The sequence below is a fragment of the Euprymna scolopes genome, chromosome 2 (genome assembly GCF_053919585.1).
Source record: "Euprymna scolopes isolate OS-2025 chromosome 2, ASM5391958v1, whole genome shotgun sequence".
Taxonomy (NCBI): domain Eukaryota; kingdom Metazoa; phylum Mollusca; class Cephalopoda; order Sepiida; family Sepiolidae; genus Euprymna; species Euprymna scolopes.
The window spans coordinates 40,868,237-40,881,046 of NC_136483.1; the positions used below are offsets into that span (position 1 = coordinate 40,868,237).

Genomic DNA, 12,810 nt, shown 5'->3' on the forward strand with positions numbered 1-12,810 from the left:
ATATTTTAGGCTTAAAATTTCATATATATATATAATTGTAATTTTCAGTATGTAACCTCCAACCTTCTACAGGTATATTTTTTTTGAACATGTTAATCTTTATATCAAACTCAGGAACCTAGTAAAAAGTTCAAACTGAACCTTTTGTATAATTTGAATTGTTCTTGTTCCTTCAGCCATGACCAGATCGAAATGCTAATTAATTATGTAATTCTTAGTTATTATTGCCTGTAATGAAGATTGAACTTTGCACTACTAGAACAATATCACTTGCAACTGATTGTTAATGAATGACTTTATCTGTTGTGCCAGGTCTCCAATTCTAGCATGCATTTTGGCAAATGGAGTGTTTAATGACCTTTTAAATATTTTCATCCGAGGTCAAACAGTTCCTCTACCAATTGGTTTTACAGAATCAGATTTTTTACAAAGCTACTTTTTTTTGTGTATTTTTATACTGTGGGATTTGACTATTTGTAATGTGCGATTGATTTTGTTTGACTTTTATATTTTGTATACTGCTTTGTTTCTTGTAGGTTGTTTAAGATAGATGGTAAATAGATGTACTACTGTCGTTTTCAGGAAAATAGAAGGAAGGTAGAGTTTTTTTATACATGTTTCTGCTCCATGGAACAAACTACCAGAGGAGTTACTACCATATCCACATTTAAAGCAGCTTTTGACGAATATTTAGACTATATGTAATTGTAAATAACGTCTGTCTCTATATGTGGCTTATTGCTATTTTTTGCCAAATAAATTTGATTGATTTAAGTTATTCTTTTAAAGATAGTTTTTCAAATTGTTTGCTTAGTAACAAGATGATTAACATTTCGATACAGATTAATTGATTTTTGTTAATATCGGATTTTTTGTTTAAATATATTTGCAAATTAGTTTCTTCAAGAAACCATATTATTTGTGAAAAAGCTATATTTTCATATAAAGTTTTTACATTTGTTACTTAGTAATATTACTGCATATATATGCATATCAGTCTTGTGTGGCCAATACACATGCATGCTAATATGGTGTCTTCTCTTCAATCGATTATCATGTTTACTGTTCAAACAGGTTGAAACTATGTTTCTGAATTTTTGAGATGAGGACTGATCATTCATAATAATTGGATTCTTCAGACTACTCTTCTCATCTTGAGTGTTATTACACATTTCGGTTGATATAACCTCCAACTTTCTTCAGGGGAAACTTTCTGTTGAACTCGGGAATCTGCACAGAATTTCAAACGGAACCTTATTTTATTTAACCCATGCGGAGTAGCATACTCACATTCTGAGAAGTCTTAAGTAATTTACAATTGTATTTTTGAGTATCACTCGCACTGATGATTTAACCTTCAACCTCCAGAAAAGAGCAACTTAAACTGAAGTTTACCAAGTAGATTGATCCACTATTCAATGGGTCCTTGCAGACAATTCTAATATTAATTTTATAAATCTTAAACCTATTTTTGATCAGACTTAAGGCTAATCCCTAACAATGCATTGAATGGATACCATAATATTTAGTTCATAGCACCTTATAACAAAAGTTCATACAAAATTTCAGCCAGATCACTCAATAGTTTCCAAGAAAGAAGTGGAACAGACAGACTTAGTAAAATAAATACAAAATTATATATAATTTTGCATTTTTGAAGAAATTAAAACATGTTCAATTAAGTTTGTAAAAGCGTATATTTATCAAAATGGATAATAAATATCTATAAAATATTCTGCTTGTTCCTACCTTAGTTAGTCCACACATTATGCTTTGAAAATGGCCAAATATAATTTTTGAAGGTTATACTGCTTCAAAAAAGGCCAAATTTGTAAATTTTGTGTATAAAAAGCCCACTCTGGCAACTCTATACAAAAATATGAAAGTGACCCCATTTTATGTAGTCTTGTTTTTAATTATCATTATAAAAATATATGATCATTATCCTAATGGTGTAAGAAAGGGACTTGTAATTTTGAAATGCAATGGCTCTTCACTGAAGAACCTAGTCAGTGAAATATTATGTAAAAAAGGGGAAATTTGAAAGAAACAGGGAAAACAAAAGAACATTGTCTGCTAAGAGGTGATGGACTGAATGAGTAAATTAAAGATCGTCTTTTACAATATGAATTTATTATTTGTATTGAACTATGTAGCACAACATTATTTTCTGAATATTTATTAGTACTTATTAACTAATCTGATTTGGGTCAGTTCCATATAGAAAATACAATGGACACTATTTTCATAGAAATGTTAATGAACTCATATTTGCCATGTGTTATTGGTTTTTTTGTCCAAAAAAAAAACAAAACAAAAACTTTTTTTGCACTATACAGAAAAATCAGCTTCATCAAAACATTTGTTGATTCAATATATTTCTCATTCTGTGGAATTTCAATGGATCCTGTAGGTACAATATTTCAATTAGCCATTGATACCTGTGGTTTCAAGCAAAATGGTAAATCTTTATCATTGAGCTAAAGAATAGCACAAGTTGTGTTTGTGGCTTAATGATAGTTAGAAACTTGAATTCTTTAATAATTTAAAGTAAGGAAAAAAAAAAGCATCATTTAAAAAAATAAAAGCCAATGAATTTAAATAAAATTAAAGTAATTAAAATAAGTAAATAAAAATAAATAAAAGTATAAAAAATATAAATATGTATTTAATTTATTTTTTATTGACCGATGTCTAATAAAAATATGCTTACTTTTTCAATGGTCTTTTTTCTATTGGTTGAGGTGAAAGGAGGCTAAAAGTAGAAAAGTTAAAATTAACAAAACAATAATTAAAAGTTCATGAATACAGAAACATTTTAAAAGATATACAAAATTAAAAAAAAAAAAGAAAAGAAAATCTATAAATATAAAAGCAAAAATGTATGTATGTATGTATGTATGTATGTATGTATGTATGTGTGTGTGTTCGCTTTTTCTGTATGTCTACAAAAGGCTTTTTTCAGAGAAGCGGTCAGTCGGTTCACAACTTTTTAAAACTTTTTATATCACATATAAATCGTAATATCTCACAGTTAACAACGAAGCTCGCCTGTCTATTTAATCTGCTCGATTTCGGGAAGATAAATATTCAACATTTGTCGCTCGCCGCATGTGGGTTAGTCTTTTTCCTATAACATCTTGGGGAAAAAAAAAAAAAAAAAAAAAAACGTTCCGCAGTAAATAAATACTATCCCGCAGTCAAACGTGACCTCATTAACTTATTAAAACGGGCACCTGCCAAATCCAAGTAATTAAATAAATTCAAACATGTTTCCGTTAGCATCTCGCGGTGGGGCAGTCGTTAACGTCGCACTTTTTTTTTTCACACTTTAATTTACAACTTTCCTCAAGGGTTCGGGTTCGATCCTCATACTTACTCCCCCCCCCCGAGTTTTCACACACACCTCTAAACACCCGGGCAATGCTGGGTACCCCTCGTTAGTACTTTCATAAATCAGAGTCCATTTTCTGTAGGATCTTCTTGAACCCAGTCGACGACGGGTACTTTTGCTAGTACACAATAAAAGAGGACAATACGGATTAGATTATTTTTACTTAATAGAAAAATGTGTACGTCATCACCTGATCTATTGTAATATGTTCAAGACCTTTCTTAATACAATTTTCACTTTCAGTAAATTTCATTTATTTTTAATATACATTTCATTTACAAAATTCCAAATACTTATTTTTATTATAAGTGAAAGTTATTACTTCCATCTAATCCTCTTCCAATCTCTACATTACCTTTTAGCAAGGATCTGACCATCAACTCCATATGGTTTGTTAGTTTCATCAAAAGAGTTAGTTAAAATGCGTGATAGCAAGGACCACGCTTTTCCTTGATTAGATTTTTATTTGATCAGCAAAAAGCGACAGTCATTCATAAATAAATATAAAAAATACTTACTGAACCTGTTAACATATCATACATTAATGCTCCTAAACTCCACCAATCAACAGCTTTACCATGGCCTGTCCGCATTAAAATCTCGGGTGCCCTACAACCAAAACAATTGATATCAGGAAATAATGAAAATAACAAAAGCTCATCAATCTCAATGTAACCTCTCATATATATATATATATATATATATATATATATATATATAAAGCAAACATTAACAATCTTTGTTTTGTGGTAAAACCAAAATAAAATTAATATATTCCATGTATCACAAACGCTTTTGATTCTTCATCGAATCATTTTCAGAAAACAAAAACAAATCCTTAAATGAAAGAATGCTTTCTAAACATGCACACTAATATATATATATATATATATATATATATATTTCTTTTGATAATATTATTTGAACTCATTCCCTTTTCCTTGTACCCATTTGTGAATTATTCCACGGATTTCTGCCTTTTGGATTACTTTGGACCATATTCCAATTACGCGATTTCCTTGGATTTTACTTGTGGAAATGGAAATTTAACTAACTTTTTGGATTCTGGATTTTTGGATTTTACCGTTATTGGATATTTTACCCTTCACCAGACTATCCATTCATGTGAAATCACTTTTTCTTCACCCTATTCCCTCTGCTTCACTTTTTGTTACCAAGTAAGATCTATGACTTACTTGTAGTTTCATTTAATACTTTTGCAAGTAAAATCTGATCCCGCATTTTGCTAAATCCTACCCTCTGATGAGAAGGAAAGTATTTCTTTGAAACTCTGCTGATTAAGGACTATCCACTTATTTAGTGCTTCCTTTTTAAAATTAAATATGTTTTTAACTCTTTTTCAAAATGTTTTTTTGCTCTAGATATTGGTGGTAAAAACCTGCAATTTTACAGACATAATAACTAGCTACAGCCAACATTGAGGATTTCATGCATTGGGACTTTGAAGCAGTACAATTCACTGAAGAACAACATATTGTATGTTAAAAATTAAATAGATAATATTGATTGAGGGTTGTTTTTCATTATTTAGTGTGCAGCACTGGTTAATTCTACTTTGTGTATATTTTATATAAGTGGTGGTCAATGTTTATACAAAAACATTGGAGATATGATTTACGAGCATCGAGTCCCTGGGTAGAACTGCTGACTAGGTAGTTGTAGATTAAATTTTTTGCTTGGAATAGATGCTAGACGGTGAAACAGCATCGATGGATGACTATACAAATACACTCAATTTCTTGGGTAGAGCACTTTCATAAAATTATATTGCCTGCTGCTTACTTAGTGTAAGCTCTTTGTAAATAAACAAATAGAGTATATCTCTGGATAACTATATATATACTAGTTGTACCCTGCCATGCGTTGCTGTGGCTCAAATTGGTGCAATGGAAAAAGTTCCAAACTGAGAAAAAGTATGTTTCTTATAGGTTTAATTTTCCATTTCGTATGGGTACAGCGTTTTTGTTGTTCCATTTTCTTAGCTGATATAGAGATTTTCTGGTTTGGTGACTCTTGAATACGTAACATAAATTGTCCATGTGAAAAAACAGTCAGTGTGTAATTTTAAGCCCCACAATTGTAAAGATTGTTCCCTGTGCTTTGTTGATGGTTATTGCAAATGACAATAAAATTGGAAAGTGCAATTTCCTAAAGTGTAATGATGAATCCGGTGGAATCATAGAAATGCATGGAATGAAGATATATTCATCTGTGAAAGGTCCTGTTAAGATTGTTGTTTCTATGATATTGTTTGTTAATTTTTTTTACTGCAAGCCATGTGCCATTGCAAAACTTGGATTGGTTTATATTTCACAACATCATAATTAGTACACCAAATTTCAGTTGCAATACATGCGGTGGCATCCCTGGCCAATATAGCTGTTGGATAATTAACCACTTTATCTGCTTTCACAACAGTGTCGATGGATTTGTATTTGACTACCTCACTTGGAATTTTACATTGAATAATAGCGTTAAGTTCATGGACGTCTTTGTATTGATCTGCAAGAATAGCTCGTTCACTCAGTCAAGTGGAATTCTTATAATTTGAATATCTGCAAAAACCTTTTAAATTAACTCTTCTTTTGTTGTAATAAAATTACAGAAGTTAAAAGTCAAAGAATTTTGCCCTTAACTCTGATCAGCTGGCACTTTTCCGTACCCAATTTCCCACAAGTGATGCAAAAAATTTTGTGCAGATCAAACAGTCTGCAACTGGACATGCATATTTTGAGTTAAGTTTAATGTCTTCACATGGAATAAAAAAGTAGAGTATTTGAGGCAAGCATTTATTTCATCTGCTGGTGTTGATTGATAAATAACAGGTAACATTTGTCTGAAATCTCCTGCAAGCAATATTACTGCATTCCCAAATGGTCTGACATTGCCACGCAAATCTTGCAAGGATCGACCAAGAGCCTCAAGTGATTATTTGCATACCATTGTGCATTCATCCCAAACAATAAGTTAGCATTTCTGCAATATTTTTCCCCATATTGGATGTTTCAGAATAAACACCCTCAACCTCTCCATATTAACAACGGATTTCAGAATAAACACCAGGGGGGGGGGAGTATTTACAAAATTTAACTGATATTTGTTGTCAACATACCCATCCGCAAATACTATTAAAAAAAAAAAAAGTCGATAAAAGTCGTCATTTAAAAAGAAATTTAAAATCAAATGTTTGTAAAAGTGAGAAATTTTTAGTAACATTTTTCTTTGAATATTCATAGAGAGTAAAACTTTTTTTCAAAATAAATAAATGTTTGTAAATGTGACAAATAATCGTTTAGTTACGGCCACGTCAGTAAATAAAATATGTTACATGCGGGGTGGGTGGGGGACTAAGGGAACGATTATTTTTTTCTGCTGGTCGCCATGGAACTCAACGCCCAAGGAGTACCAAAATGTAATTTTTTTGTCAAATAAATAAATTTCAAGCAATTTTTGCAATAAATAATAAATAGCAACTTTGTTAATTTTACGACGCGCCCCAGCATATTATAAACACCCTAACCTCCCCATGTTAAAACGGCTTTCAGAATGAACACCACCAACCTTCCCATGTTAAGAACGGCTTTCGAGGTTTGTGGAAGGGCGTGTTTAATTTGAAAGCCGTTTTTAACATGGAGAGGTTAGGGTGTTTATAATACGCTGAGGCATGTTGTAAAAATGAAACAGTTTAGAAAAAGTTAAAAAACTTTTTTATGTAAACAATTAAAACGTAATGATAAATAAATGGTAAGATACATAAATGAATTTAAATTTAAAAAATATGGGATTCTTTTTTGTGCTAATGCAGAGAGTGATCTGCACTATTTTTTAAATCGTATTTCCACGTTTAATTAAAGTTTTATATGTTTTTTATTCAATTGTAAGGTTAAAGTACAGAATAGGTACAAAACACCCTCCCTTCCCCATGTAAGAATGGCTTTTTAAATAATAACGTTATTATTTCAGCATGAATCACTCTCTGCAGGAGTACCTTTTTTTTTTACTTATCTTGTAATTCGAGAGTAGTTGAAACGGAAGTTACCGGAAATAAAACCAGGCAGGCTCGCAGAAACGACTTACGAAAAATATTTATATTTTAATTAATATTTTTATAATTTGCAATGTTAAATTATTTTAATAACATGCAAACATTCATTGACTTTACAGATAGATTTTCTGAAAATTTCAATTAAATTGGTAATGTAGAAATATGGTTCTAATGATGTTGAACGAACCAAGAATTACATACATATATATATATATATATATATATATATATATACACATATAGATATCTATAAATATAAAGTAGTAACGTTCATGTGTGTGTGTGTGTGTGTGTGTGTGTACACAACTTTCCTTCAGCCCATACCACTGGACTGATCATGAACAAACCTGGCATGATGATGGTCCCCCATCTAGGGATGGTGCACACCATTTTTCATGGTTAAGGTCAAGGTCATAACTTATGCATATATACTCTCCTACAGCCCACACTATTGAACTAATCACGACCAAACCCGACAGGGATAGTGCACATTATTATTCAAGGTCAAGATCAAAGATTATAGTCAGGACTTTGCTAGTAATATATATATATGTGTATATATATATATATATATATATATATATATATATATATGCATACATACTAGAAGAATGCGTATCTCAGAATCGGTAAAATTAATTTCTTGGACAGTTAAGTAAGTAAAGAGTGAATATTGTACATAGAAATATATAAACATATTTACATACCTAAATTTTTATATAACAAAAAATTTTTTTTTTAATTAAAAAGGAAATACTAAAATTATCTGTATTTTTACAAAATATGTATTTATGAAAGGATTTTTATGTCAGTTGGGCAACCATTGGAAATAGCATTTTTATTGCTAAATGTATTGATTAAATGAACACCTTTTAACAATATCAACACTTGTCATTTAAAACAAAAACTTAATTGTTAAAAAAAAGAGAGAAAATAAACCAGCAGAAACGAGAAAAGAAAAAAGTGGTCCTTAACATAATTAAGTATTTTTTAAGCTATTTTAATGATAATTAGAATATGTATAACTGGAGTGAAAAAAATCTTGCAAATCAGGTTAGAAACTTAATACACAATAATTACAGAGTTTATTCGATCTTTTACTGATAGTTTGACATAAAAAGAAAAACAAGTGAACAGCTGTTTCATTTGTCGAGACAAAAATACATTTGCACTTGAAATGATGACCGGTGAATAAATGCAGCTTTTAATAGAAACATCTTTTCACTTTGTTCATAAATAGAAATCAACTTAATTCAAAAAGAGAAAATAGAGTTTATTAAAAGATTAATTAGAAAATTTGTAAGAAAACTTTGGAATATTCTTAATATGACTTGTTTGAATATTCAAAATAGAGGAAAATTAAAAATGGTGGAAAAAGTTATTTTTTAAAACTAAACAAGGACCCATGGCATAGTGGATAAAGGATTTGGTAAAACTCAGTTGTAAGTTACAAGCTTCTTGAGGTTGAAGGACTCCATACTCATTGCGGACAACAGTTAAAATATGATTGCAAATTACTTAGGACTTCTACCCACTCATGGATGATGGAATGTTGAGGGTGTTACTCCCGTAGATTAAACAAAGGGTTCCGTTTAAAATTTCATGCAGATTTCAGAGTCTGACAAGATACACTTGAAGATCTGAGGTTACATCAACCAAAATGTTGTGAAAATAATGGTCAAGATGGGAACAGTAGTCCGAAGAATCCACATAATATGAATAATCAATCCATATCTAAAAAAATCAGAAACAAAAGTAAACAAGTTTGCTTGATTTTGAAGATAATTGATGACATCATTGTTATTTTTCCATGCCTCAGTTTATTTTAATAAGATAACATAATCAAAAATTGATCAATAACGATATTACTGTTCTTTTTAATTTTTTTCGTCTGTTAAACCATCATGCTGAGATTAGACATTTTGTGAATGATTTCCAACTTCTGTCTGTTGCCATTTTGCTTGGCCACTTACTAAGATCAAATCGTCATTAATATATTCACTCCCTTCCTCCTATATGGAAGCCTTTAGAGTAAAATCCGCAATGCTTTCCTATCAATATGTTGTAGCTAGGATCATGTCATTTTGGTATTTCATTGTTGACCACGTCTCGCAGCCATACAAGAATACAGATAAGATACTGCCTCTCTAGTACATGATGGGATCCCCCGAGGTCTGTAAAATTGTTGATAGCTGTTTGAAGATTCCTTGTGGCAGATATATGTCACCTTATAGAAAAATAGAAACAAATCCCTGAAACATTTACATTTTAATATAGCAATCCTTCATCTTAATAGAAACTATGAACCATCAATTATCATCCATTGATTTTGCTGATTATTTTCTTACTTCAGCAGGTCTCAATTTCAGACATGGTGGTTCAAACTGTACCCCCCCCCGCATCCCCCTACAAGTTCAATTTCAAACATTGCGGTTTAAATCCCCCCCCCAATCTATTTAACTTAAATACTGTCTGCTACCTTCATATAATTCATCTTCACAACTGACAAGAGATTGATTACAAATTTAAGTTGAAAGTGATTTTTGCATAAAACAATTTTTAAAATTTCATAAAATATTTGGAATCATATTCTTGAAAGAAAAATTTAAATATTAAAACTTCAAAAGGAACTTAATAAATTTATTGGGGTGATTTCTTATCTCATACTTAGAATTTCAGATCATGTGACAAGACAGTTAACCACTGATTGATTTAGCCTAATAAGACATTTGGATTTTTTGCAACTTTCCCAAATGACTGAGCCTTACGTATTTTAAATTTCAAATTTTTGTCATATCAAAAACTGGTCTTATTTGTTTTCTAACTCTTAATACTTCCCTAAATATAGCCATCTGAAGTTTGTGAATACCGGATTTTCATGATTAAACAAATTGATGATTTGACCAACTAGGAAAATTGGGTGCATCTTTGGATTTTGCCCAAAATTATCTCAAATGCCCCTAAATCTTTATATAAGACATAAATAGGTCTACAGATACACAAAAATTACATTAAATATATAAAATTGGGTCATTTGAACAACTTTTTTAAGAAAGTTATAGATTTTTTTTGCAAAAAATATTCAAATTACCATTTTTGGATTAAAATTCCTGCTGAACAGTGCGCAAACGAAACCACTGAATGGTTCAAAACTGCAATCGAAGCGCATGTTTCCATGCAGAAATTTTATAGCAAGCCCCACTCTCCCCAATGGTTTACTTCGACTTGCGCAACTGCCATTGCTCAAGGCGGTATGCATACCGCAGATTTAACCGACATAAGTCCAGTTCAAACAGACAGAAGTACATAGAAGCTAGAAGTAACGTTAAGAAAGAAATAGTGACAGCTAAGAGAGAATTTACGGAAACCACTAAAAAACGCATCGAAGCACAAAAACTAGGAACTTGTGACTTCTGGAAAATCTACAACAGTACAGTAAATAATGGGCAAACAATTCCCCCACTAACCAAAAATCACGAGGTTGTTTGCTCAGCAACCGAGAAGGCTAACATGCTTGCCAGTCGGTTTGCCTCCAACTCCACACTGGACCCTTCCAACCACCCCCTACCTGACTTTCCTATGCGGACAGACGCCACGCTAGATGATCTGAAAATCACCCCTGCTCAGGTGCATGCTATCATAAAAAACCTTGATACTTCAAAAGCATGTGGACCCGATCTCATCCCAGCTGTGCTATTAAAAAAGTGTTCAGCCGAAGTAGCTCCAGTTCTCTCCAAACTCTACAACAAATGCCTTAATGAATCTTGCTTTCCGGGCTGTTGGAAAACTGCTTCTGTGGTACCAGTATTCAAGAATTCTGGCGAAAGAACTGACACATTAAATTATCGCCCCATGAGTCTCCTCCCACTTTTTGCCAAAATATTTGAGACCTTAATTAACTATGCTTTAGTCCATCACCTTACAGATGCTAAACTTCTGACTGACTAACAATATGGATTTAGACAAGCCCGTTCCACAGCAGACATCCTAACTGTAATCTCTGAACGTATATACCATTCACTGGACAAAGCGGGGGAGGGCAGAGCGGTAGCTCTAGATATATCTAAGGCTTTTGACAGGGTATGGCATGAGGGTCTCCTCAGGAAAATTAGATCATACGGTATCACTGGTAGAATACTTAACATAATTAAATCCTTCTTAGATAAGAGAAAAATCCTTCTTAGATAAGAGAAAAATCCAGGTTGTCCTTGACGGTCGTACACTTAAACAATATGATATAAATATAAATTCTACTGTTCCTGATATTCATAAATTACCTCCCCGACAAAATTGCCTCTGAGATGGGTATATATGCTGATGACACCACACTCTATAACAGGCATGACAGGAAAACAAATGAACACATGTCTAAAGAAATGGCAGAAACACTAGAGGATGACCTCCAATCTGTAGTGGAATGGGGACAAAAATGGATGGTCACGTTCAATGCTACCAAGACTAGTTTCATTCAATAATTACAAGAAACCAACGGTCAACGACTCTTTATCTGAGAGTACATCTTTCAAACTCCTTGGCCTAACGTTCACAAGAAACCCGAGTTGGAACAATTACATTGAAGGTATTGCCAGGGCCGCTGCAAGGAAGGTGGGCTCTCTCTATCGTGCTAGAAAACTACTAACACCTCTATAAGGCCACCATTCGCCCATGTATGGAGTATTGCTGTCATATTTGGGCTGATGCATCTGCTACTAGTCTCTCACTCCTTGACAAGATTCAGAAGAGAGTCGCAAATCTGATAGGCCCTGAACTGGCATCTAAGCTTCAGCCTCTGTCCCATCGACGAAACGTTGCATCCCTCTGCCAGTTCTACAAGTATTTTAATGGTGAATGCTCTGATGAACTGCAGACACTTGTGCCCCCACGACATAGACACCCTCGACAAACCTGACAGGCAGCTAAATCCCATCCTCACGCAGTAGAGATCCCTAGATGTAAAAGATCTTTCTACTCCAGTAATTTCTTCACCAGAACCGCTAGATTCTGGAATTTCATTCCAGGCCCCTGCTTCCCCAACTGTACTGACGTGCAGAAGTTCAAGTTCAACGTGAATCGACATCTTGCTGCCCAAATCCCTACATAGTACCCCAGTAGTTGTTGCCCCTGATAGTAGCCCCCTACACCAAAGTGACAATGTGCCTTGTTTGGGGTGAAAATGTAATAAAAAAAAAAAATAAAATAAAAAAAAATATAGCCAAAATGTGGGTTCAGCTAACATATTCCAATAAAGGAATGCAAAAAAGCACCAAGATGAATTTTTTAAGTTGCACTATTTTGAATTTCGAATCAAGAGATGGTAAATTGTCAAAAACTGTCTGGGTGCGAAAAGAAA

General features: G+C 32.6%; 1 protein-coding gene across 8 annotated transcripts in view; it reads right to left on the reverse strand.

Annotated features, from left to right (window-relative positions):
* LOC145291348 (ribosomal protein S6 kinase beta-1-like) overlaps positions 1 to 12,810 on the reverse strand; it is a 282,083-nt gene that overhangs the window by 89,091 nt on the left and 180,182 nt on the right. For all 8 annotated transcript variants that reach the window (XM_080137175.1, XM_080137142.1, XM_080137168.1 and 5 more), the window contains exons 9-10: positions 3,913 to 4,003; positions 2,714 to 2,755 (exon numbers count right to left, since the gene is read on the reverse strand). In XM_080137175.1, the coding sequence (XP_079993301.1) occupies positions 2,714 to 2,755; positions 3,913 to 4,003 (133 nt within the window). The remainder of the gene's footprint in view (positions 1 to 2,713; positions 2,756 to 3,912; positions 4,004 to 12,810) is intronic.